Source organism: Zosterops lateralis (assembly GCF_965231275.1).
Source record: "Zosterops lateralis genome assembly, chromosome: 32".
NCBI lineage: Eukaryota > Metazoa > Chordata > Aves > Passeriformes > Zosteropidae > Zosterops > Zosterops lateralis.
Window position 1 is genome coordinate 4,635,357 of NC_139792.1, and position 22,628 is coordinate 4,657,984.

The following is a 22,628-nucleotide window of genomic DNA, read 5'->3' on the forward strand; positions in this document are numbered from 1 at the left end:
GTGGATCTCTCTCCCTCTCTCTCTTTTCCTGACTTCCTCTTCTGGAAATCTGGAGAACTGGAAGTTGGACAGGTCAGAGTTTTCTCAATCAGTGCTTTGTGAAGTGATTTACTGGAATTCCATGGTGCTTTAACATTTCCTAACTATTTCATTGCCTGATGTTTGCAAGTTAAAAGTTTGTTCTCCACCCTCCTCAGAAGTTTGTTGTTTTTTCCCATGTGCCCCCTGAGGGGATCGAGGTACCTCAAGTCCCTTTCCAACAGCGGCCGAGCCAGCTTGGGGCACAGCAGCAGGAACTGCAGTGCTGAGCAAGGCCTGGCTTGGCTGGAGGGAGCAGAAAGGCCAAGCCCTGAGCCCAGGCCTGGCACAGCAGGGCCTGTCCCTCCCGGGTGCCTCGGGGCTCTTTGTGGGCCAGTGGGATGGCAGGGGCAGCAAGGACAAATGGCATCAAACTGCAAGCCCTGCCAGCCTCCTCAAGGAGGGGCCAGGGAGGAGCAAAGTGCAGGCCCTGAAAGGAAAGTTCCTCCTGTGGGGCCTCCAGAGGCGCTGCCAGAGTCCAGGGGACAAAGGCCTGGGTGCCTGTGGCCCTGCCAGCCCTGCCCAGCCCTTGGCCATGTGTCCTGCAGGCTGTGCCCCCTGTGCGTGCTGCTGCTGTGCCCTGGCCGGCTGCACACGCCCATCTCGCTGTCCCCCCCAGCATTTCCCAGCCCAGCATTTCTGTGCCCTCCCTGGGCTCCCTGCACCCAGCGCTGCCGGCTCCTGGCACACAGAGCCAGGCCAGGAGCCCACCCTGCCAAGGGCCTTTGGAGCAGCCTGGTGCCTGCCATGGCTCCTGACCTCAGCAGCTGCTCCTGGGATGCTTCCATGGAAGCCGAGCACAGCAACGCTGCTGGCCATTGGCCCTGCTCAGGCTCACACACTGTCAGGGCACATTCCCTGCCTGGAGGATTCGTGCCTGACCCAAGCCCTGCACTTATGGCTCCAGCATTGCTTTCCAACAAGAACAGGGGAAGGCAAACTGTGTAGCTCATGGTATTTTACCGTGTCTAAAACTCGCCAAGTCATCGGTCTTAGAGGTGAGATCCATTTGGAATGAATGGGATGGAGAAGTAGGACAACATGGAAAAGAGGAGCATAGAAATCAATAGCAGAAAACATCTTGGATTGTTTCTTTCCATTTTCATTTCACTTCTGGAAAGCTGTTGCAGTTTTCCCAGAATCTTCTCTGCAGTTGTGTCTGCTCTATTCAAGAACCTTTGCTTGAGAGTGAGGTCAAGCCTCTGTCACAAGATGTGCCACCAACTGCAGCTTCTCTTGGCTTTCTACATTGTATGTGTAGCACAACTCTTCCAGCAAAGGAGAACAAATATTTGGAGAACTTTACAACTTGTCCTTTTTTTTCCTGGTGGGCTGGGGAGTTGTGCCATTGGTGAGGTTTTCATTGTTACTGTTCTACCCTAAGAAAACATGACAGGATATATGGAGTTGTTAGAGAATACAAGCCTGGCTGAATGCAGAGAAAGAATCTCCAGAGGCTGCAGCCAGGAGTGGAGAGTTGTGTGATAATCATTCAAAAATCCCCATGGATACCTGAAAAGGGATCTCGAGCATAAAAATGGGCTGACAGAGGGAGTTTGTTCCTGTGTTCACTTTAGATGATTCTACATCTCATGCATTGATCGAAATCAAGAGCACAATCAGTTCATGATAAGCACCAGAACAAGCTGAAACTCACCAAGTAGACTGAAAGTATCTGAAAAGGAGAAATGCAGGGAATGACTTGGTGAACTTTGTCTGGAAGAAGGGTCATTTTTTTCTAATCATTTCTAATCCATTCCCTCTGCTGTTGTGTTTCTGAAAAAGGCCGTTTTCATCCCAGATGCCTCATGAAATGAGAAGCCTGAGCTTGTGGAAGTGCCTGAAAGATGCCCTGTTCCTCTGCAGGGACACTCAGGCTGAAACAGGAGCCTGAGGCCTGTCTTGGGAAGGCTCCTGGGAGCTGGAATTGGTGGCGTTCTGGGAGAGGAGGAGCAGGGGGAGAAGGATGGGCGCTGCTGTGTGGCAGGAGCAGGAGGTTTGGGCCGCAGGACATTCCGCCTGCGCCGCTGCCCCGCAATGGGCGGCCGTGCCCGGGGCTCTGGGCCTGGCCCCGCCTGCGCTGAGCTCCCGACACTGCGGGAGCTGCCCGGGCTGGGCTCAGGTTCCCGCTGGCCCTGGGCAGCAGGCTGGGCTCCAGCTGGGATCAGCAGCAGCTGCAAATACCTCTGCCCATCTCCACTTGCTGCTGCTGCTCGGAGGAAGCAATGAAGGGAGTCAAGGAGTTCTGGTTTCTCTTTCTCCTGGTGGATTTTTTTCATTCTTTTTGTCACTGCAGAGGCAATTTCTGTGATGGCTTTTGCCAGTTGATTCTATTTCAGCAGCAGCAGCAACAACAGGGCTGTGTTTGAGTGCTGCAAATGTGGCCTGTGTGGCTTTAATTCTCCTCAACTTTGTGCTCAGGGACTTGTGAACATTTGGAGATCTGCTACTCATGATGCCAGAGTTTCCTATCATAAAAGCACCTCTGGGTGTCACTGATCAAAAAAGGCAATTACAGTTTTATGGATAAAGTTCAAGTGGCAACTAGAAGCGGGGCAAGAGCAGCCATGATCTACAATTGCCAAGGCAAAGGCAGCAGCACCTCCTGCTGTCACCTCAGGGGGAGTAAAACAGTGCTGAAAAGAGCGCTGGAAGCCGATCCTTTCTTTCTCTGCAGGCTGGGTCAGGGCAGCACAGGCGGGCCCTGAGCAATCAGGGCTGTTGGTGGGTGATTGTTGCTCTAGTGCCGACTTGAGGTGGACAAAGGCCTTGGAAGGCGAGGCAGGAGCAGGTGGGAAGGGGCCGGCGCTGCTGCTGCTCCTGCCCGGGAGCCCCGGCTGGGCCGGGCCGGCGCCCGCTGCGCTGCGGCTCCTGCTGCTGCCAGAGCCGGGCAGGACTCGGGGACAGGGAATGGACACGGGGGGACACCAAAGGCCTGCGGGGCTGCGGGGATGTTGGCGCTGGGGCCAGCGCCAGCACAGAGCTTCAGCCGCAATGAACCCAGAGGGAAAGGCTGGGGAAAGGCTCCATTGCAGCCTTTCTTTCCTCAGGGCTGGGAAGGGACCGAAATGAAAGGAGAACAAGCAGGGCCCGACCCCTCCTGCTTTGGGAGGAGCCCCATGCCTGGGGCTGTGAGGGGCCATGAGGGGCTGTGAGGGGTCATGAGGGGCTGTGAGGGGCCGTGAGGGGCCAGGAGAGGTTCTATGGGGCCATGAAGGGCTGTGAGGGGCCATGAGGAGCCTCAGCCCTGGCAGGAGGGGGGTCCCACCATGTCCCCAGGGCAGGGCAGCCCTGAGGGGCCGCCAGTGCAGACGTGGCAGCAGAGCGGGCTTGGGGCACCTCCGGGAGGGGATGAGACCCTTCCCCAGCTCCAAACCACACCAAACCCACCATTAACAGGATTTTCCATCTTTAGAATCCACTGGCAACTTGGAGTTGACTGTATAGTTTAATCCTGGTGGGAAAACCAAGGGAATTTTCCCAGTGAGTGACATCCAGCCATTGTTAATAATGTCTAAGATTTAAAAGTCTTACCAATGAAAAGTAATACTTATGAATAATAAGAACAAGAACAAGAAATAAACTTCCAAATCCCAAAGCTCAGCATCACACCAAAATGACAAACCTCATTTTTCTTTACCATCACAAGGTTCATGAAAAAAAATCCTATTAACTTTCTCCACCTCACATCTTCCCCACCATATAAATGAGGCCATTTGCAGTGTTTATTACCAGTTTATTACCATTGAGACCTGGAGGGAAGAACAGGGAGACACTACCAATTTCCATGTCAAACCCAGCAGACCAACTCCAAAGTGGAGAGAATAAAATGGAATGGGGACAGGGGCTGGTCAGATGTTCCTGTAAAGGATCCCAAAATCACCCCCAAGTGAACAGGAGGGGAAAATAAATCCCTGTAAACCACCGTGTGTGTTCAGGGACTCAGCTGTGAGGAGCTGGACATGGACAGAGGCATCTGGAACAGTTCTGTCCTCAGGCTGAGCTCTCCAGCCCTGCCCTGAAGTCAATCAAATGCTTTCCCAGAGGATTCCATGGTTGCCAACCACCCCTCCAGATGTGCCTCACAGGAGCACAGAACCTTTTTCAACGTCAGGAGAGCAGAAAAAAATGACAAGAGATGCCCAATTAAACTCAGTTTAAAAACCTGGGAAAAAACAATTAGTAGTTGAACTCTGAAGCCCAGCTGTGGGCCCTGGAATCCAAAGGAAAACTGGGAACGCTTTTTACAAGGACTGACACTGAAGGGCTAACAGATGAATGTGTGTGGCATTTTTAGAGGCTTCCAATTTTCTTCATGTTTCCTTGAACTGTTGACCTTGACTTTATCTTTGCCTCCTCTTGCACCAAAGGAGCCTCATTGCACCAGCCAGGAAGGCAAAGCTCATTCCTGGCCCTGGCTGGTGCTGTCCCTGCAGCATTTCCATCCCTCCCGGGGCCTTTTCCCTCAGGGTCCCCAGCAGCAGCTGCTGGAGCAGCACATGGAAGCTGCAGATGGAAGTGCTGCCCAGCCCAGGCTGAAGCTACAAAAGGATCCTGCTGACAGGAACCCCAAGATTCCCTCCCAGGGGCCCTGCAGACACTTCCCCATCTGTTCTGTCTGCTCCATGCAGACATTGCAGGGGACATCCTGTCTCTCCTTTGGGGCAAGGCCATGAGCCCAAATTCACACTCCAAATTCTGGATTCTGTCCCATTTCTGCATCTGCTGAGATGGGCTCCAGCATTATCCAGAGAAACTCACTGTACTTCATCCTCCAGCTTGAAAACCCAGCCCTTGGAAAGGGTTTTTATAAGGACCACAAGTAATAATCCAAATAAGATTAATTTTAACCTGTAACCCTTCATTCTCTGTAGTAGATTCTTCTATTCTATGCCATGAAATACATCTTCAATTCGACTGCAAGGAATGAGTCTGAAGCCTGCAGTACCAGAACAAAACAAAGCCAGCCAGATTTCCTTATGAAAACTGGAAGACATAAAAATAGTAAATGTGTTTTTCTCTTCAAAAAATTTTTCAAGTTAACATAACACGTACACGATAAAGCAAATTCAAACCATGTGAGTGTTTTAAAAATGGGCAAGCAAGGGTTATTTTTGAGGAAGGGTTAATTCTACTACCAAATCAACTAGTTCAAGTTGAAGATGAATTGAACTTAGCATTTAAAACCTGTCCATGGTGCCTACACAGGGTTTTTGCTGACTCCTCATGGCCTGCAAGGAGCAACTGAAAAACAAGAGCTGGCCCAGAGGAGACAAGACACGTGGGTTCAGAGGAGATGCAGCACTTGAGAACAGCTTTCTGTTGGCTACTTTGCATTTTTTTAATTAAAAACTATTGAATCCCAACACGCTTGCAAGTTTCCCTTCTTTCCCGGTGTGATTCAGGTGCCTGGAGCAATGTGATGGGCAGCAGGCCCAGCGTGGCCGAGAGCTGAGCCCCAGCAGAGCCCTGGCAGAGCCCAGAGCAGACTCAGCAGCCCCAGAGCCCGGCTGGAAGGAGGCACTTGGAGCAGGGAGTGGCAGCAGCCCGGCCCTGGGTGCCTCTCCCTGGGACAGGACTCATCAGCCCATCCCAGAGCCAAACTAGGTGTGGGCTGCTCCCAAGGGGAATGGTGGCCCTGCTGGGGAATGTGCAGCCTGGGGGGATTTGGCATTCCTGAGTCTCTACAAGGGCAGAGCAGGGAGAACAGTGCAGTGGTGCTGTCACTGCTGAGGACACCTGCCCTTCTGCCAACCCTCTTGTGGCTCCTGGGGGAGCTGGGAGTGCTGCAGCCCTGTGGGCAGAGGGGCAGAGAGCCAGGCTGCTCCACAGGCTGAGGACAGCCTTTAAATAATAAAGCAATGGGAAAATCTTTCCAGGGCATGAGCAGCTTCAGCTCAGAAACATGTTTTTGTTTGTAAAAATAGATTAGTACTAAATAAATGAATGAAATAGATTTCATTCATAATTCAGATGAATTTCATCCTTTTGCAAGCTTCTAATCCCCTTCCTCAAGGGTAATTTTCTTTACTCACTCGCTTTCAAATAGTTAGAAGGGAGTTAAGTACTCAGGAGAAGGCAACAGCTCCTGTTTCAAAGGGAAGCAGCCACCACTGCAGGGAACCTGAATTGCCCCCAGACACGTGTGTGCATTTGAAGGTTGAGCAGGTGCTGGGACAGAGATCTCACACAACTTCTAAGGCTGTGAAAATCCCACAAGTGGCAAAGTATCATCGTGGGTCAGCTCCTGAGGAAATTCCATTCCCCCACAGCCTCAAAATGGGCAGGAAGGGCTGGGCTGTGGCAAGGTTCAGTTTTGAGTGCCTTGTGCTCCCTGGCATGGAAGTGACCATATGAACTCTGGTACTGATTGATTGGGCTATGGCTGCTGAAGGAGGAGGGGGAATCTCAGGAGACAGGAAAGTCTCTTCTTCTCCTTTCTCCCTGCAGAATGGCCTCTTCAAAGAGCAATGCCTGTGCTGGGTTTACAGGGGACCCCTTCCCTCAGCCCAGGGTCTGACCCACTGTATGCTCTGCAGGAGCCAAACCCAGAGGGGTCCCAATATCAGTCACCACACGGTCCCCACACAGCAGGAGAAAGCACTGCTTGGAGTGGGGCTGGTGAGCTGTGAACCTTCCTGATTCCATCCACCCCACTCCTCTCAGCCACAGATACCAAAAGGATCCCAGGAAACCCACGGTGCTCTACCAGGTCCCAGGAGCACTCCCTGCTGTAGCCTCAGTGATGCTGGATGACCTCGTGGATGAGGATCTCTGGCTGGGGATGGAATGTGTGGATGGAGGCCCTTCCCAGGAGGTTGTGAGGCTGAAGGAGAGATGGCAGCTGTCAGTCAGGAGGGCAGGGACACCGCTTGTGAGTCCATTGCCCTGGACACCCTCACCCACAAGGTGTGCAAGAAGTCACCAAGGCTTTGGCACTCTCAGCCTTCTCTTCCCCACGTTCCTGGTTTCTGTACATTTGCAGTAGAGAACCTTGCTTGTTTTTAAAACAAGAACAAAGATCCCAGGTGGAACAAGCCCCAAATGCTCCAACATACGTCCCTGAATCCCAGATTCTCTGGAAACACTAGTGAAGTGAAGCTTTAGATGCCTTTGATAAATTTATTGATTTTTACCCAAATTTTGTCTACTTTAAAGGGATGGAAATGAATAAAAAAAATATTAAGGACCACCAAACAAAAAGACCATCAGCCCAGTGTCTTCCCAATGCAGATCACAGTGAATGTGGGTCACCAGGGCTCTGCCCAGTGTGTGTCCTCTGATGGGGGATGGAGTTGGAGCAGGTCACGAAGCTCTTCCCAGAGTCAGGGCACTCACAGGGCTTCCCTCAGTGGTGCCTCTGTTGGTGTCTGGTCAAGGCAGAGCTCTGGGTGAAGCTCATCCCACATTCCCCACATTCATGGGGCCTCTCCCCAGTGTGGATGCGCCGGTGGGTGACAAGGGTGGAGTTGTGCTTGAAGCCCTTCCTGCAGTCGGGGCAGCGGAAGGGCCTCCCCTCTGTGTGAATCCGCTGGTGCACGAGAAGATCTGAGCTGGTCTGAAACCGCTTCCCACACTGGGAACACTCATAGGGCCTCTCCCCAGTGTGGATCATTTGGTGGATAATCAGTTTGGACCTCTGGTTGAAGCCCTTCCCACATTCCCTACACTTGTATGGCCTTTCCTCAGCGTGGGTGTTCTGGTGGCAGATCAAGTTGGATCTGTGTCTGAAGCTCTTCCCACATTGCTCACACTGGTAGGGTCGTTCCCTGGTGTGAGTCCCCTGGTGACGGATCAGGTTGGATCTGTGGCTAAAGCTCATCCCACATTCCCCACACTCGTGGGGCCTCTCCCCAGTGTGGATGCGCCGGTGCCTGATGAGGTGGGAGCTGCGCTTGAAGCCCTTCCTGCAGTCGGGGCAGCGGAAGGGCCTCTCCTCTCTGTGAATCCGCGCGTGCATGAGGAGACTGGAGCTGGTCTGAAACCTCTTCTCACACTGGGGACACTCATAGGGCCTCTCCCCAGTGTGGATCCTCTGGTGGCTGATCAGTTGGGACCTTCGGCTGAAGCTCTTCCCACACTCCAGGCACTTGTGGGGCTTCTCCCCATCATGAAGCTGCTCATGGAGCAGTTCAAAGCCCCGGCTGAAGCTCTGTCCACCTTCTCGGAACTGGGTCGGTCTTTCCTTGTTAGAGCACCCTGGGATGGGTTTGGAGCCCCTCCTCCTAAGGGATCTCTGGGGCTTTTTCTCCCCTTTTCTCCCCTTTTTTTCCCCTTTTCTCCCAGTGCTGTGGAGCCACTCAAAACAGCCTCTTCCAGGTTCTGCTGTGGAGATTTGTCATCCCTGGTCTCCATCCTCAGCTCCTTCTTTGGGGGAAGAAGGACAAGGAGAGGATGGGATTTGCCTCCGTGCCAGAGGGAAGGGGAAGGAGATCTCCTCAGTCCATCCCCAGCAGGACAGTGTTGACAGTGGGGTTTTCCTGCAGCCGGGGGCCATGCTGGGCTGGGAGATGGAGCAGGAGAGAGGGGGAAAGGGGCACTGACTTCCTCCTCACCTGCCTGGCTGTCCCGGGGCATCTTCCTCTTCATCGCAGCCTAAACTAAAAAACTAAAAACTAAACTAAAAATGGAGTAGTAAAGATAACAAACTACTGACAGAGTCAGAATACAACCTGACACCCAGTTAGTCAGGGGTGTTGGTAGCAGTCCAATCAAATCGTGTCTGCAATCCTCCTGCAGTGACAGATGTGCTTTTCTTGAAGCAAAGATCTTGTAGAAGGGTGTAGTTTTCCTCTGATGGTCCAGTGGTGGTGTAGATGGGTCTGGTCCTCTTCTGGGAATCCAGTGGAAACAGGCTGCTTCTGGTGTGGTGAATGTCAGATTATATCCAGGTAGGAATGCTTGGCTCCTCCCTGTGGGAGGAGCATCTCCCAATGGGATGATTTACTTTTATCAGTCATGCAGTGAACAACAATGGCCCATTAACACAAGATAAACCCCTGGAGGGAGTATGGCTTGTGGAAGAGATAAAGAACTGTGCCCCACCTGGTTTTAACAGCTGGGCCGTTAACAGAAAATAATCCCTGGAGTTGTGAGGGATGGGCCATGGAAGAGATAAAGAACACTGCCCCACCTGGTTTTAACAGATGGGAATGGAATACAAACTTTTGGTTCCATCTTGCATTGCAACCCAAGACTTTTGGTCAAATGCATATTCATGAAGACTATACACATTTAAACATTCCTTTGTGTGCACATTTTCTGGGTATTCTTTAGCTTAGTTCAACCTCTGACCTCATTTTCCTAAAGTATGTGCCATAATTCAGATGTGATTTTGAGACTTTTGTGTTTTATTTTCTTTTGAGGCTACCTGGTTTGTGATTTGACAGTTATTGATGGCCAAGGGGGGGTCGGTGGTGGATTCCTCCTGGCTCTTTCTGTGATGTTTGCCTGGGTTTTTTTTCCAATGTTATCTTATCATCCAGACATTTTAGCCAACGTTTTTCTCTCAATCAACATTAGCCATTTCACTATTGTCAGTCAGTTACAGAAATACAGGCATCAGTCATTGTTTCCCAACCATAGTCACTTCTGCAAAGATAATTAGCAAATTTTAATTTTTTTCATATTAATATAGTCTATTAAATAGTATATTTATATTGTTGTTTATATTTGTATTTATATTTATGTTTATGAATATTGTCTTTATACTATATATTTATAGTTTTATAATATACTCTATTTCAATATTTTGCAATACCATAAACTATAATACTTTTATCACAGTGAAATAGGCAATCTCCACAGGAATTAGGGTATTAACTGCTAAAGACTGACAAATTAGACTATATCAAAAGCAGTTTAAAAGAGATTACAAACTGCACTGTGTCAAAATCATTTACAAAAGCCAAGATATAAGTGTGAAAGCCAAGAACTACACAGATATTTCTAACAGGTCTCCTGGCATAACAGAACACCAGGACTGTGCTAAATGAGCAGATTGAAGGAATTACAAGGATGCATGCTAGGAGTACTGAGGACACATGAAAGGCTGTCTTTGTTTGAAAGACAGGGATCTGCTGGGGAGGGGCAGGGCCTCCCTAGAAATGGAGAATTCAAACCCCCTCCCTCCAAATGATTATAATTTAGAAAAGGAAAGAGGCTTTCAGGCAGAGGGATGAGGTTAAGAAGAACAGTTCCTTACTAGTATATATAACAAGGCAAACAAACAACAACTGCAGCATTAATAGCAAATACAACCAGGAACCTTGGGAGGCATTGTTTCACAAAGCCCAGGACAGTCCAATATCTTGGGACCCTGAGAGCACCAAGCTGGAAGAGTGGAAAAAATCCCGGGCTGGTGGATGGGATCAGAAGCTGTGCAGTGGCAGCTGGAATGGCAGGGATGTCCCAGCAGGGCAGGGCAGTGTGGGGTCACAGAGCAGCAAAAAGCCTCAAGGCAGCGCCAAAGAAACAGCGGCAGCGGGATGGGGCTGGGCCAGCAGGGCAGGGGGAGACGAGCTCAGAATTCCTGGGCACATGAGCAAGGGTTGGCAGATTTCACAGGACTGGACTCTTGTTTCTTTAACCTGAAAGTTACTAAATGACTTCACTTGCCTTTGCAGCACTTTGAATGTGACTCATCTCTTGGCATTTGCATCCAGCTGTTTCTTGAGAAAGAGGTGGCCTGAGCAGCAACTAGACTGGAAGTCTTGCAGCAGTGCAGTCTGTCAGCTCAGCCACAAGACCCAGGAGCAGTATGAAGAGGAAATTATTCTGTACTGAGGGCATTTGCTGCTTCAGTGTACAGGTTTGTACTCTGTGTCGAGTATTGTATTTTAAAATGCAAATGTAAACTTTGTGGTTTACATACAAGAGATGAATTCTTTAGAACCACAGATTTAAGATTGAGGCTTGGTGGCCGTAACTGAAGTGGCATAAATAGAAATCCGAGCAGTCCAAGCTGCTCCTGAAGCTGAGCACAAGGAAAGCTCAGCACTGCAGCAGCTCCCCACAGAGGTGGTGCCCTCTCCACGGCTGGGGTTGCTCAGGGCCCTGCTGGATAAAGCCCTGAGCAGTCTGGTCTGATCCCTCAGCTGCCCCTGCCGTGCTCTGGAGGTTGGGCTGCGGCACCTCCTGAGGCCCCTCCTGCCCCAAGTTGTTCTGTGATTGTGTCCCAGAGCCCTGCAGCAGCCAGCCTGGCTCAGGGCACCAGCCTGCACTTCCTCACTTTGGAGTTCTGCAGTGGCTTTGACTTGTCTGATTGTCCTTGGGAGATATTCTTCTCTTTAATGCTTCATTGCCATGGCTATCTGTGCATGCACTGAAGAGAAATGAACTCAGTTTCTGGGGAAATGAGCAGCTGCAAGTTGAGGGTGTGAATTTTAGATGGTTGATAACTGGGTCTTGCAGGGCCTTGGGGCTGGCCATGGATTTCCCAGCAAAGGCTGCAAAGCCACTGGAACAGACTTGTCTCTGGATTTCTCAGTCCCTTTGGATTGGTTTTCAAAACGTGGATGGATTGCGGAAAGTCTCTAGGTGCTTGTTGAACTCCAGGAGTTTCACCAGAGCAGACTTTCTTGGTTCATTTTCCACCTATACTCTGAATTTTGAATTTGAACCATTCAAGAGTGTAAAATTGAATTAAGTTGATTTTTATTTCTTCCCATGTCAGTAAAGTTTTTTTACCTTTGAGAACTTTGTTAGTCTTCTGCCGGGGCATATGCTTGTCTCTGATGATTTTGCAGTCTTCTTCTTCAATACTATTTTCATGACATGACTTTTATCAGTTTTTTATCAGTATTAAACATCTGAACAGTGTATTTCAGATGAATATATCACAGCCCATAATCAGCCTCAAAGATTTTCCAGATTATCTGAAGGCGATATAGCTCTGATCAAGGTGTCAAATACCACAGTCACTTAGAGCTTGATCTCTCAAAGTACTCATCAGCATTTTTTAAACAGTATTCTTTTCCATCTCCTTTCATGTAAGAAAGGTCTTATTCCTGCCATCACGCTGTCCCACAATTAAAACCCCACAGCTCTGTTTAGTACCTGTAGGTAGTTGAATTGCACTGTTTCCCTTGAAAACAGGTACGTGCTTGGGCTGCAGCCCTTGAAAGAATTCCTGATTGCAACATAATTTTGTGTGTCACAGGAGGTTACTGCTGCTGGGAGGCTCTGTGCTCATCCTTTGGAAAAAAAACCTTAAAGGATAAATCAAATGGAAAGCTCAGAAAACAGTCATTGATAGTTATACAGATCTTAATTTTATCAGTCATTTTAAATAATTGTATTTTAAAATGAAAATTTCTTTTTTAACAAAAAATTATTTGAAAGTTTAGTGGGCCATTCATTCACCCCAAATCTGCTACCAGTCCCTTTGACTCTATGATGACTCAGAAAATTTAGAATCATTCCTTTGAACTTTTTCTTACCTCTTATCTTATCTTTTTCTTATCAGTGGAAGTGCTGACAAAATTTAAAGGGCAATGCTTTGGACAAAAAATCCCTTTTTATAGATCATCAGATTATTTTCATTGTGGGAAAGAGGTATTACTTGGAAATAGATTTTATTGGGGAAATAGGATTTTCTATTCTGAGGTGATGTGTTGAAAGAGATTCTTGGAAAGATTTGACCCATTTATCTCCATCTGGTTTTGGGGGGACGATGTACAGGCTCTGAAGAGCAGCATTTGATGGCCTCAAGTTGGGGAACTCCAAACCCAAGGTGTCTGTTTGGGAAAACGTTGATTTCTGTAGAGCAGGTACTAAAGTTGGGGCCAGAGCTGGGAAGTGTGGCTCCCAGCCCAGAGCCATCAGCTCCATAAAACCACTCCTCCAAAGTCCTGGCATATTTTGAGATAGCCTGCACTTCAACAGTGAAAACCAAAGCCTTGAATAAAAAACAGAGGGAAAAGGATAAAGAATGTCAAAAGAAAGTAATTTGCATGTCTTGGGAGCAGAGAAATCATTTCAGTGAGCCATCTCCGACAGAGAGTTTTGGAAAACTGGCACAGAATATTAAATTGACTGCAGGGAAAAAGCCAACTCCATGCTCAGGCCATGATATTTATCAAAAGCAAGTCTGTGATTGCAGGAACTCTCCTGCACAGAGGAATCCTGCAGGGCCAGCTGCTCTCCGGAAGGAGCCTGTGAGCTCCATCAGCCTTTTTGTCAAGCAGGGGCCAAGTCCCAAGTGTAGCAAGTGATTGAAAGATCCTGCCCAAGCCCTGCCCAGGTGACCCAAGGTGAAGGGAGGGGAGACCCCAGAGCCTTTTGGGGACACCTGGGACACACCTGGGAGCCCCTGAAATCTCTTTGCAGACCCCAGACTCTTTTGGGGACACTTGGAAACCCCCAGACCCATTTGGGGAGCCCCAAGACCTCCCTGGGATCCCCCCAAAATCCTCTTAGGGCCCCTCAACTTCCTCTAGGCCCCTCTTGGGACACCCCCAGCCCCATTTGGGACTCTTCAGAGACCCCAGACCCATTTGGGGACTCCCAAAAACTCTCTGGAACCCTTTGGGACTCTGTCCCACATCCATGTGGGGGCACCTGGGATGCAGTTGGGAGCCCCAAACCCATTTGGGGACCCCCAGAGACCCCAGACTTATTTGGGGATGCTCCAGGACCCCCCTGGGCCACCCCAGACCCATTTCTGCCCTTCCCCCTCCCTTTTCTCCTCTCTCCCGGACCCCCTGGGAAACTTAGAGGATATTTTGGGGTATTTTGGAGATATTTTGGGGCTATTTTGAGCTAATCTCGGTCTAATTCTGATGTATTTTTGCTGAGATTTTAGGGATAATTTGGGGTAATTATGGGGTTGTTTTGGGGTAATTTGGGGTGAATCTTAATGTAATATTTTTGGATATTTTGGGGTAATTGTGGGGATATTTTCAAGATATTTTGGATGAATTCTGGTGAAATTTTTGGGGATGTTTTGTGGTAAACCTCGGGTAATTTTGGCTTTTTGAGAGTACATATTTTGGACATATTTTGTGGTAATTTTTGTGTAATTTTGTGGATATTTTGGAGTAATTTGGAGACCGGTGAGAGAAAATTGCTCAGGAATGTTCCCTAAAAATTCCCAAAAATCTGCAGGAAGGGTGCCTAAAATGTCCCTGAAATATTCCCCCCAAAAAATTCCAAAAAATGTGTGGGGGATATTACTATAATCCCCCAAGATTTCCGAAGGATATTCTCAAAAATATGCATGGCATATTTTTAAAATCCCCTGAAACTTTCCCAAAAAATATTCCCAAATACGTGCATGGAATGTTTCTAAAATGGATTGAAATGTTCCCAAAAAATTCCCAGAAGTGTTCATGGAGTGTTTCTAAAATGTCCTCAAAATGTTCCTCAAAATTTTCCAATAATGTGCGTGGACTGCTTCTGAAATGTCCCGGAAATATTCTCCAAATATTTCCAAAATCCTCTGAAAACATCCCCAAAATATCCCTGGAATATCTCCAAAATGTTACCAAAATATTTCTGCGATGTTCTCAAAACATTCCCAAAATGTCCCTGAAATATGCCAACAACTTCATCAAAATATCCCCCAAATATTCCTAATTCCTCCCAAAATATTCACAGAACGTTTCTAAAATGTCTCAGAAATGTTCCTAAAATATTTCCAGAATCTTCTCAAAATGTCCCCAAAATACTCCCCAGAACATTCCCAAACTATTCCAAATAATCCCTACATTGTTACCAAAATATCAGAAAAATATCCCCCAAATATTTTTAAATGTCATTGCTGAGCTGTAATGGCCCATTAACAGAAGAGATCCCCATGGAGGTAATGGGAGGGTGAACAGAGATAAGAATCAATGCCCCACCCGGTTTTAACAGCTGGTTTGTTATCAGAAAGGCACTTGCACCCTCCCTCCTGGAGATACAACAGATAAAGAAAAAACACCTCCCCAGCCAGGTTCCAAAAGATGGAATAGAATAAACTTTGTTTGGTTTTTTTCTTTGTTTTGTGTGTTGTTTGTTTGTTTGATTGTTTGTTTGTTTTGTTAGTAAACCCAAGACACTCTTCATGGCTGACACAAATTCGACTTTGTCCCCAGGCCCTGCCCACCATGTCCCTCATCCAAGCCCTGGCACTCCTATGGATCAGGAACAGTGTGGCCAGCAGGAGCAGGGCAGAGATTCTTCCCCTGTGCTGGGCACTGCTTGAGGCAGCACCTCGAGTGCTGTGTCCAGTTCTGGGCCCCCCAATTTAGGAACAACATGGAGGGGCTGGAGCGTGTCCAGAGAAGGGAACAAGGCTGGGGAGGGCTCTGGAACACAAGTCCTGTGAGGAGCAGCTGCGGGAGCTGGGCTTGTTTCTCCTGGACAAGAGGAGGCTCAGGGGAGACAAGGCAGTGTCAGGGCACAGCTTGGACTTGATGATGTCCAAGGTCATTTGCAGCCTTGCTGATTGTGTGATTCTCTGAAAGCAGCCTTGCAGCAGTGTCAGGATGAGGCCTGGGACTCCTCTTCAGAAGGTGCAGCAGCCCAGGTCCCTCAGCTTCTCCTGACAGCCCCAAAGCCCATCGTGTCAGTCCTGCAGAGCCTCTGCAGCTCCTCCTCATGGCCCACAGCAGGAGCCCCACAGCCAGACACAGCAGCCCAGATGTGCCCCCCTGGCCTGGGGTGCCTCTGGCAAGGGAGCAGCCCCAGGCACTGCAGGAGCCTGTAGACAATTCCTGAAGCCCTTGGAGGATGATCCTGCTCCCCAAGGGACGTTCCCACAGTGCCAACTCTGGAACTGCAATGGGGAGTGGGGCCAGAGAGGAAAGGGCAACCAGGGATGGGCTGTTTGCAGGGGAGGGAACAGGGGTTGGCAAGAGAAGGACATTTGTAGCAGAAAGAATAAAGACAGCCCGAGGTGAACAAAGGAAATGTTCAGGGCAGTTTGGGGGTGGCTGCCAGGCAGCCCTGGCTCTGAGCAACAACGTCTGCAGTGGCACAGGAAACTCAGAGCTGATGGGAACAAACTCTCTGTGTGACTTGAGAGGCCACGCCAAAGCTGAGTGGTTTCCCTGCTGTGGCCCAGCCCTTCCTGGCCCCAGGGGCTGATGGCATTTGTGCTCCCTCAGGTTCATCTCCCCACACCAACAGCATGGGGGTGCTGAGGCCTGCTCTGGGCAGTGCAAACAGGGGCTCCTGAGGCAGTGCTGCCGTGTCTGTGCCTGCAAGGCTGCGGCCCCTGTGTGAGCTGGGGGAGAGGCCAGGGCTGCCCAGGGGGGATGTTGTTGGCAGGTGCATGAGGACGCTCTGGGACGCTGCCCTGGGGTGTCCAGCGCAGTGGGGATGGATCAGCCCCTGCTCTGCTGCTCCTTCCCGTCTCCCCCAGGGCCCTTGCAGAGCCCCAGCCCTGCTGTTTGCCCCCAGCCTGCCCAGGGCCAGCCTGGGGCTGCTCCCGGGGCTTTTCTGTGCTGAGCATTGGCCTGGGCGTCTTCTGGAGAGAGCCTGGGCAAGGAGCCTGGAGCCCCCAGGCCCTGCCCTGAGGCGTCAGCGCTGCCCCAGCAGTGCCCATGGCCTGTCCCTGCTGCAGCCCCGGCACTGCCACCCCCAGCCCTGTGCCCGGCCCCGAGAGCCCTCAGGCCCTACAGCAACACCAGGGCCAGGAGGGCAGCGGGGCAGGGCCATGGCAGCAGCACTGGCAGCACCAAGGGCTGCTGCTCCTGGGCACAGCTGCTGTGCCAGCCCTGATCTGCCCCCAGCTCTGCACACAGACGTTGCTGCTGCAGCTGCAGAGAAGGGAACAAAAGGGGCATCTCTGCAGAAAACTTGGCTAGGAGATCCTTGATTTACTTTAAAACCACCAAGAGTGCAGCGCCTCATTGAGACAGTTTTTTGGCCACAGGGAACATGGATAGAAACAAAATGAGAAATGGCACAAAAAAACGACATTTCTTTATGGATAAGACTAAAAATATAAAGTACAGGAAAAAAACCACAAGCAAACCTACAAGAAGTATCAAATTTGAGTTTTATTATAAGGGATTTTCAGAAATTGGCCAGCAGTTTAATGTTTCTGAAACCATCCAGTCATCTGTCTCCACACTGCAGCCTTGAGCTCCTGGTTCCTCAGGCTGTAGATGAGAGGGTTCAGGGCTGGAGGCACCACTGAGTACAGAACTGACAGGGCCATATCCAGAGAAGGGGAGGAGATGGAGGGAGGCTTCAGGTGAGCAAACACTGCAGTGCTGACAAACAGAGAGATCACAGCCAGGTGAGGGAGGCAGGTGGAAAAGGCTTTGTGCCGTCCCTGCTCAGAGGGGATCCTTAGCACGACCCTGAAGATCTGCACATAGGAGAAAACAATGAACACAAAACAGCCAAATAATAAACAGGCACTAAGAACAATAAGACAGATTTCCCTGAGGTAGGATTTGGAGCAGGAGAGCTTGAGGATCTGGGGGATTTCACAGAAGAACTGGCCCAGGGCATTGCCCTGGCACAGGGGCAGAGAAAATGTATTGGCTGTGTGCAGCAGTGAATAGAGAAAGGCACTGGCCCAGGCAGCTGCTGCCATGTGGGCACAAGCTCTGCTGCCCAGGAGGGTCCCGTAGTGCAGGGGTTTGCAGATGGACACGTAGCGGTCGTAGCACATGATGGTGAGCAGGAAATACTCTGCTACAATAAAGAAGAGAAAGAAAAAGAGCTGTGCAGCACATCCTGCATAGGAGATGTCCCTGGTATCCCAGAGGGAATTGTGCATGGCTTTGGGGACAGTGGTGCAGATGCAGCCCAGGTCGCTGAGGGCCAGGTTGAGCAGGAAGAAGAACATGGGGCTGTGCAGGTGGTGGCCGCAGGCTGCGGCGCTGATGACGAGGCCGTTGGCCAGGAGGGCAGCCAGGGAGATGCCCAGGAAGAGGCAGAAGTGCAGGAGCTGCAGCTGCCTCGTGTCTGCCAATGCCAGCAGGAGGAAGTGGCTGATGGAGCTGCTGTTGGACATTTGTGGAGTCTTGGCATGGGCATCTGTAAAAACAGTAATCATGGAATAGTTTACTTTGGAGAGGACTTTCAATATCCCAGCACAGCTTGGTGGCACTTTCCCCCCACTGCCTGCCCAGGGCTCTGCTGCCTGGAGCTGTCCCTGCCTGCAGCTGCTTCCCTGTGCCCAGGGCTGGGCCCTGCCAGTGCTGCCAGAGCCCAGCCCAGCCCTGGGGGCTCAGCTCTGCCCTGCAGAGCCCTCCCAGCTCAGGCACTGCCCAGGGGCAGCTCTGGCTCTGCAGGCTCTGATGGCAACCTCAGAGCAACCCTGAGGAGGCTGGAAAAGTGACAGTGATGCTGCCTGCAAGGGACCCTTTGTGATTTCTGTCACTGCCTGGTTTAGTAAGGTCTGAGATAATTTTTTTTTTATTTTTCTATCCCTGAACTGAAAGATGAATATCTGTGTGCAATTTCCCATCCAGGCAACACAGAGTAGTACATTAATAAAGCAGGATTTTTCCTCTTACTTAGCCATGGCCTCGCTGTGCTCCCTGTATGATCTACTTGGAAATGTTCTGCAGTCAAATGCCATGTTGGGAGCAGTCCTGAAAAACAGAGCATCCTCACCACACAAAGAGAACACTTCCAAGTGTTACCAGCTGTCTCCTTCCACCCAGATCTTGTCCCCCAGTGCTGGGAGCAGCTCCCAGGGCTGGCTGAGAGCTGTCCCTGGCAGGCAGCAGAGTCCCTGCCCCAGCACAGCGCCCTGGGCTGCAGGACCCTGCTCTGCAGGACAGCCCTGGGCACCCCTGGCTGCTCTACACAGGAGAGAAGCAGAGAATGTACTCACAGAGTCTGTAGGCATTGGGATGTTCCAGCTTTAGGAGAGGACTGCAGGAGCTGCAGCTGCATTGTCCTGCAGCCAGAGGTTCCTGTGCCAAGGGCTGGGAGTGATTCTCCCCCAGGCACTTGTCAGCCCCTTCCCAGCCCTGAGTGATTCAAGCTCTCTGTGCCTGTGTGCTGTGCCCGGGGTGGCTGCAGGCAGTGCCCCAGCCCTGCTGGGCTGGGAGAAGAGCTGCTCATCAAGAGAAATGTGGTTTTAAGCTCTTCTTGGTTGCCAGGAGCTGCCTCTGTGCCAGGAGCCCGGCCCAGCCCAGCAGCAGACACAGCACAAGGACTTTAATGACCCTCTTGGGGCTTGGTGATGAGGCCCTGAACATCAGAGGGAGATGATGAAACCGCTCCAGAACTTCAAGTCAGAATCCAACTCCAAATTTTTTGGAAGTTTTAATGGTCCCCACTGAGGGACAGGAGAGAGAAAGTGTCCCCAGGCCCCAGGCAGAGCAGAGAACTGCAGACAGTGGTGACAGGTTTTTCAAAGGACTTTGGGTTTTGCTCTTGCCTTGGAATTTCTGAGAAGTTTTGCAATCCAATTATCTGCTGTAATTAGTCCCTTTGAGAGAGGCTTTGTCAGTAATGACATTCAGTGGGGCTCATTAATGCTTCAAGATACTTTAGTTATTTTAAGGTACTTGGAGTTTCCCTTTTTTAAAACTGACTCTATGAGAGGTTTGTGCAATCATGGCCCCAATTATCTATTTTAACAAGTCCCTTGGGATTCTGAGTCAGTAACAACACTCAGTGGGGCTCATTAGCGCTTCACAGTACTCAAAGTTTATAAAGGAACTACTATTTGACACTGAGTGCTGTGTGTGATAATTGGCCTCCAATTATCTGCTTTAATGAGTCCCTTGGGAGCTTTGCATTGACACTCAGTGGGGCTCATTCATGCTTTGAGATACTCAAGGTATTTAAAGTATTTTGGATTTTCCTCTCCACACTGAGTGTCTGAGAGGTTTTTGTGCAATCCTGGCTTCCAATTCTCTCCTCCAAAGACTCCATGAGGAGCCTGTGTTGGGATGGACATCAGTGGGACCCATTAATACTTTGAGACACTTTGGGTGTTTCTTCGGGCTTTGACTCCTGGAAAGGTTTGTGCAATCTCCTCTCAGGCCCTGAGGTTCCAGGGCTCAGCACCAAATGCACCACGGGGCTCATTAGGATTAAACAAGTCCTGACAAACCATGGCTGTGCCTTGATTTCCCTCTGGTCTGGTGCAGTTCATTAGGAAGGTTTCCTACTGCAGTTATGGAGAAAAGTTTCCAAGAGCTTCTAAGAAATACACATTTATATTTGAAAGGATGTATTTTATTACTGTTCTCTTTAGAAAAGAGGTGGTTGCAGCATTCAGTAACTGAGATTGATCCTGGGACTCCCCTAAGCAGGTCTGGCCAGCTCAGAGAAGCTATGCCTTGAGCTCTGACCCAGTGTAGACAGCCTTGCTCCGCATTCCTCAACCCCATCCTGTCTCTTCTCATTCTGGGACCTGCTTTGTTCAGAGAACTGGCTGCACTCAGGCAGAGAGGGATTTTCTTCCTTTTTTAGCAATCTAAAACTCTTAAGTTTCAGACACACTCTTCAAGTGTGTGCCAAGGCCAAGGTGCCATCAAGGAGGTTCCCCTTCCCCAAGGCAAAACCATGCAAGGAATGTTTTAGACACACAGGAAGTTCTGCAATAAACACAAATCCAGAGTTGGCTGAAGGCAGAATTTGACCAACTCCTGAAGGACACACAAGCTTTGAACTCCTTGCAGCTCCAAGCTGCAGGTGGGTTGTTGGGAGGTGTGTGAGTGAGCCCAGAGTGAGGGCAAGGGAAATGCAGAGAGGCCTGGAAGTGCTTGTGTGCAGACAGGCAGTGGAGAAGGGCAGTGCAGGGCTGGCCTGGGCCAGGAGTGAGGGTGGATCATCATGCCCAGCTGACCTGGGCCATGGCAAGGGGCTGTGGCCACGGGCACTGCCCTGAGCCCACTGCCTGGGCCCCTTGCTCAGGGCTGGTGTCAGTGCCCAGAGGCAGAGGGGATCCCTTGCTGGGGGCTGTGCCATGGCCACCTGCCCTGTGCCGCGCTGGCTGCTCAGGCGCCGCGGGACCAGCAGCAAACGCCACTGCCAGGGCCAAAGGCAGCTCAGGCAGACAGAAAGGGTCAGGGCTGGCCACTGTTTCCATGGCAGCCCTCCCTGGGACACCACACCTGGGTCACCTGGCCTGGCCATTGCCATGGAAAGCCCTTGTGGGGACCGATGCCACAGAGGCTGGCACTGGGACACTGCTGGGGCCGGGTGCTGAGCACAGGCTGATCACACAGAGATGGGTTTGTTCTTGCTGAGCTCACACAGAGCCAAGGCCTTCCCTGCCCCTTGTCCGGCCACGCTGGGGAGGGGCTGGGGCTGTGGGGGAGCTTGGGAGGGGACACAGCCAGGACAGGTGACCCCAAGGGACCCCAGGGATACCCCAGACCATGGGACATCATGTGCAGTGTATAAAGTGGGGAGCACAAAGAGGAAGGGGTGACATTTGGAGTGAGGGTTTTTGTCTTCCCAGGTGACACTTAGGCAGGACAGGGCCCTGTTTAACCAGTGGGCAGGGTCAGCACCAAAGACACAGACACCAACTTAAGGAATTGTGTCATTTATGTAATGCAAAGCTGCAAAGAATTACAAAAAAAAACACATAATCATTAGCAAAGAATTACAAAAGGAGCTCAGCAACACATCCAGTTGTTTCTACCAAAGACTGCCTGTGGTGATTTAGAAAGATCCATCAGCAGTTACCCTCAGACTTTACCATCATCTTGATCCACACATCAGCTGGGGGAAGCCAAGGACTGCAGAGCCACTGCCAGACACTGGGAATTCCTGCAGGTGTGTCCACCTTTGCAGGAAACAAGGCCTCCAAACTTGCTGGGAGAGGGCCCAGCCTTTACACTGTTAAACAAACAAGCTGACATCACTTCTGGTGTGGGAACATCTGGTTTCATTCTTCTGTTGGCATCTCCCAAAGCCTGGCCAGAGCTCAAGGAGGAACCAAGGGAGTTGACCTGGATCCTTCACCCCCAAACAAGGCCAGACGGGGCTTTATCTGGTTTTCAAACACAGAAAGGTAAATCCACATTTCACCAATGAACAGATGCAGAGATAATTGCTAATAACAATTCATTAATGAGCAAATACAAATAAAGCATTTGGTTGGAATGTTCATCCAGAGGTCACCATTGGCTCAGGGCTGGTTGTTCAGGCCTTGCTATTTCAATTGGTCCTTTTCTCTAGAGATGAACAACAACCTCCATAACAATTCCTTCAATAACACAGTTTAGAATTAGCTGTTAGGCATAAAGGCATTGTCTCTTGTCCTTCAATTAAGTGCTGCTCAAGTTCATAATTCAGATCTGTAATTCGCATTCCTTTCAAAGCATGCCTAATGAGATGCTTTTTTATGTTATTTATCAAATTCCCCTTTTTTTTCTTGAGACTGTCTCTTTTTAGACAGTCTCAGCTCTCCATTTCCCAGCACAAAGTGTCACAACAACTCTAATATGGAATCATAACACACCAAGTGCTCACAGTGCAATGATTACAGTCACTGCCACAAATACATTTCACAGCAGCCTCCAATTTCATAGCCATGAGGCCAATCCCACCAAGAAGAATTCTCTTCTTTCTGTCACTCTTCTACTGCTCTTTCTATCAGTTTAATTTCTCCTTGATATTCTGCATCAATT

The 22,628-nt window shown here is 50.0% G+C and overlaps 1 protein-coding gene across 1 annotated transcript; it reads right to left on the minus strand.

The window, feature by feature from the left end:
- Nucleotides 1-17,101: 17,101 nt before the first annotated feature.
- On the minus strand, nt 17,102-18,034 carry LOC310920985 (olfactory receptor 14C36-like; the record flags this gene model as incomplete). The annotated part of the gene is made up of 1 exon (XM_083881040.1): nt 17,102-18,034. One exon carries the CDS (start codon nt 18,032-18,034, stop codon nt 17,102-17,104), a length of 933 nt encoding a protein of 310 aa, XP_083737166.1.
- Nucleotides 18,035-22,628: the final 4,594 nt, after the last annotated feature.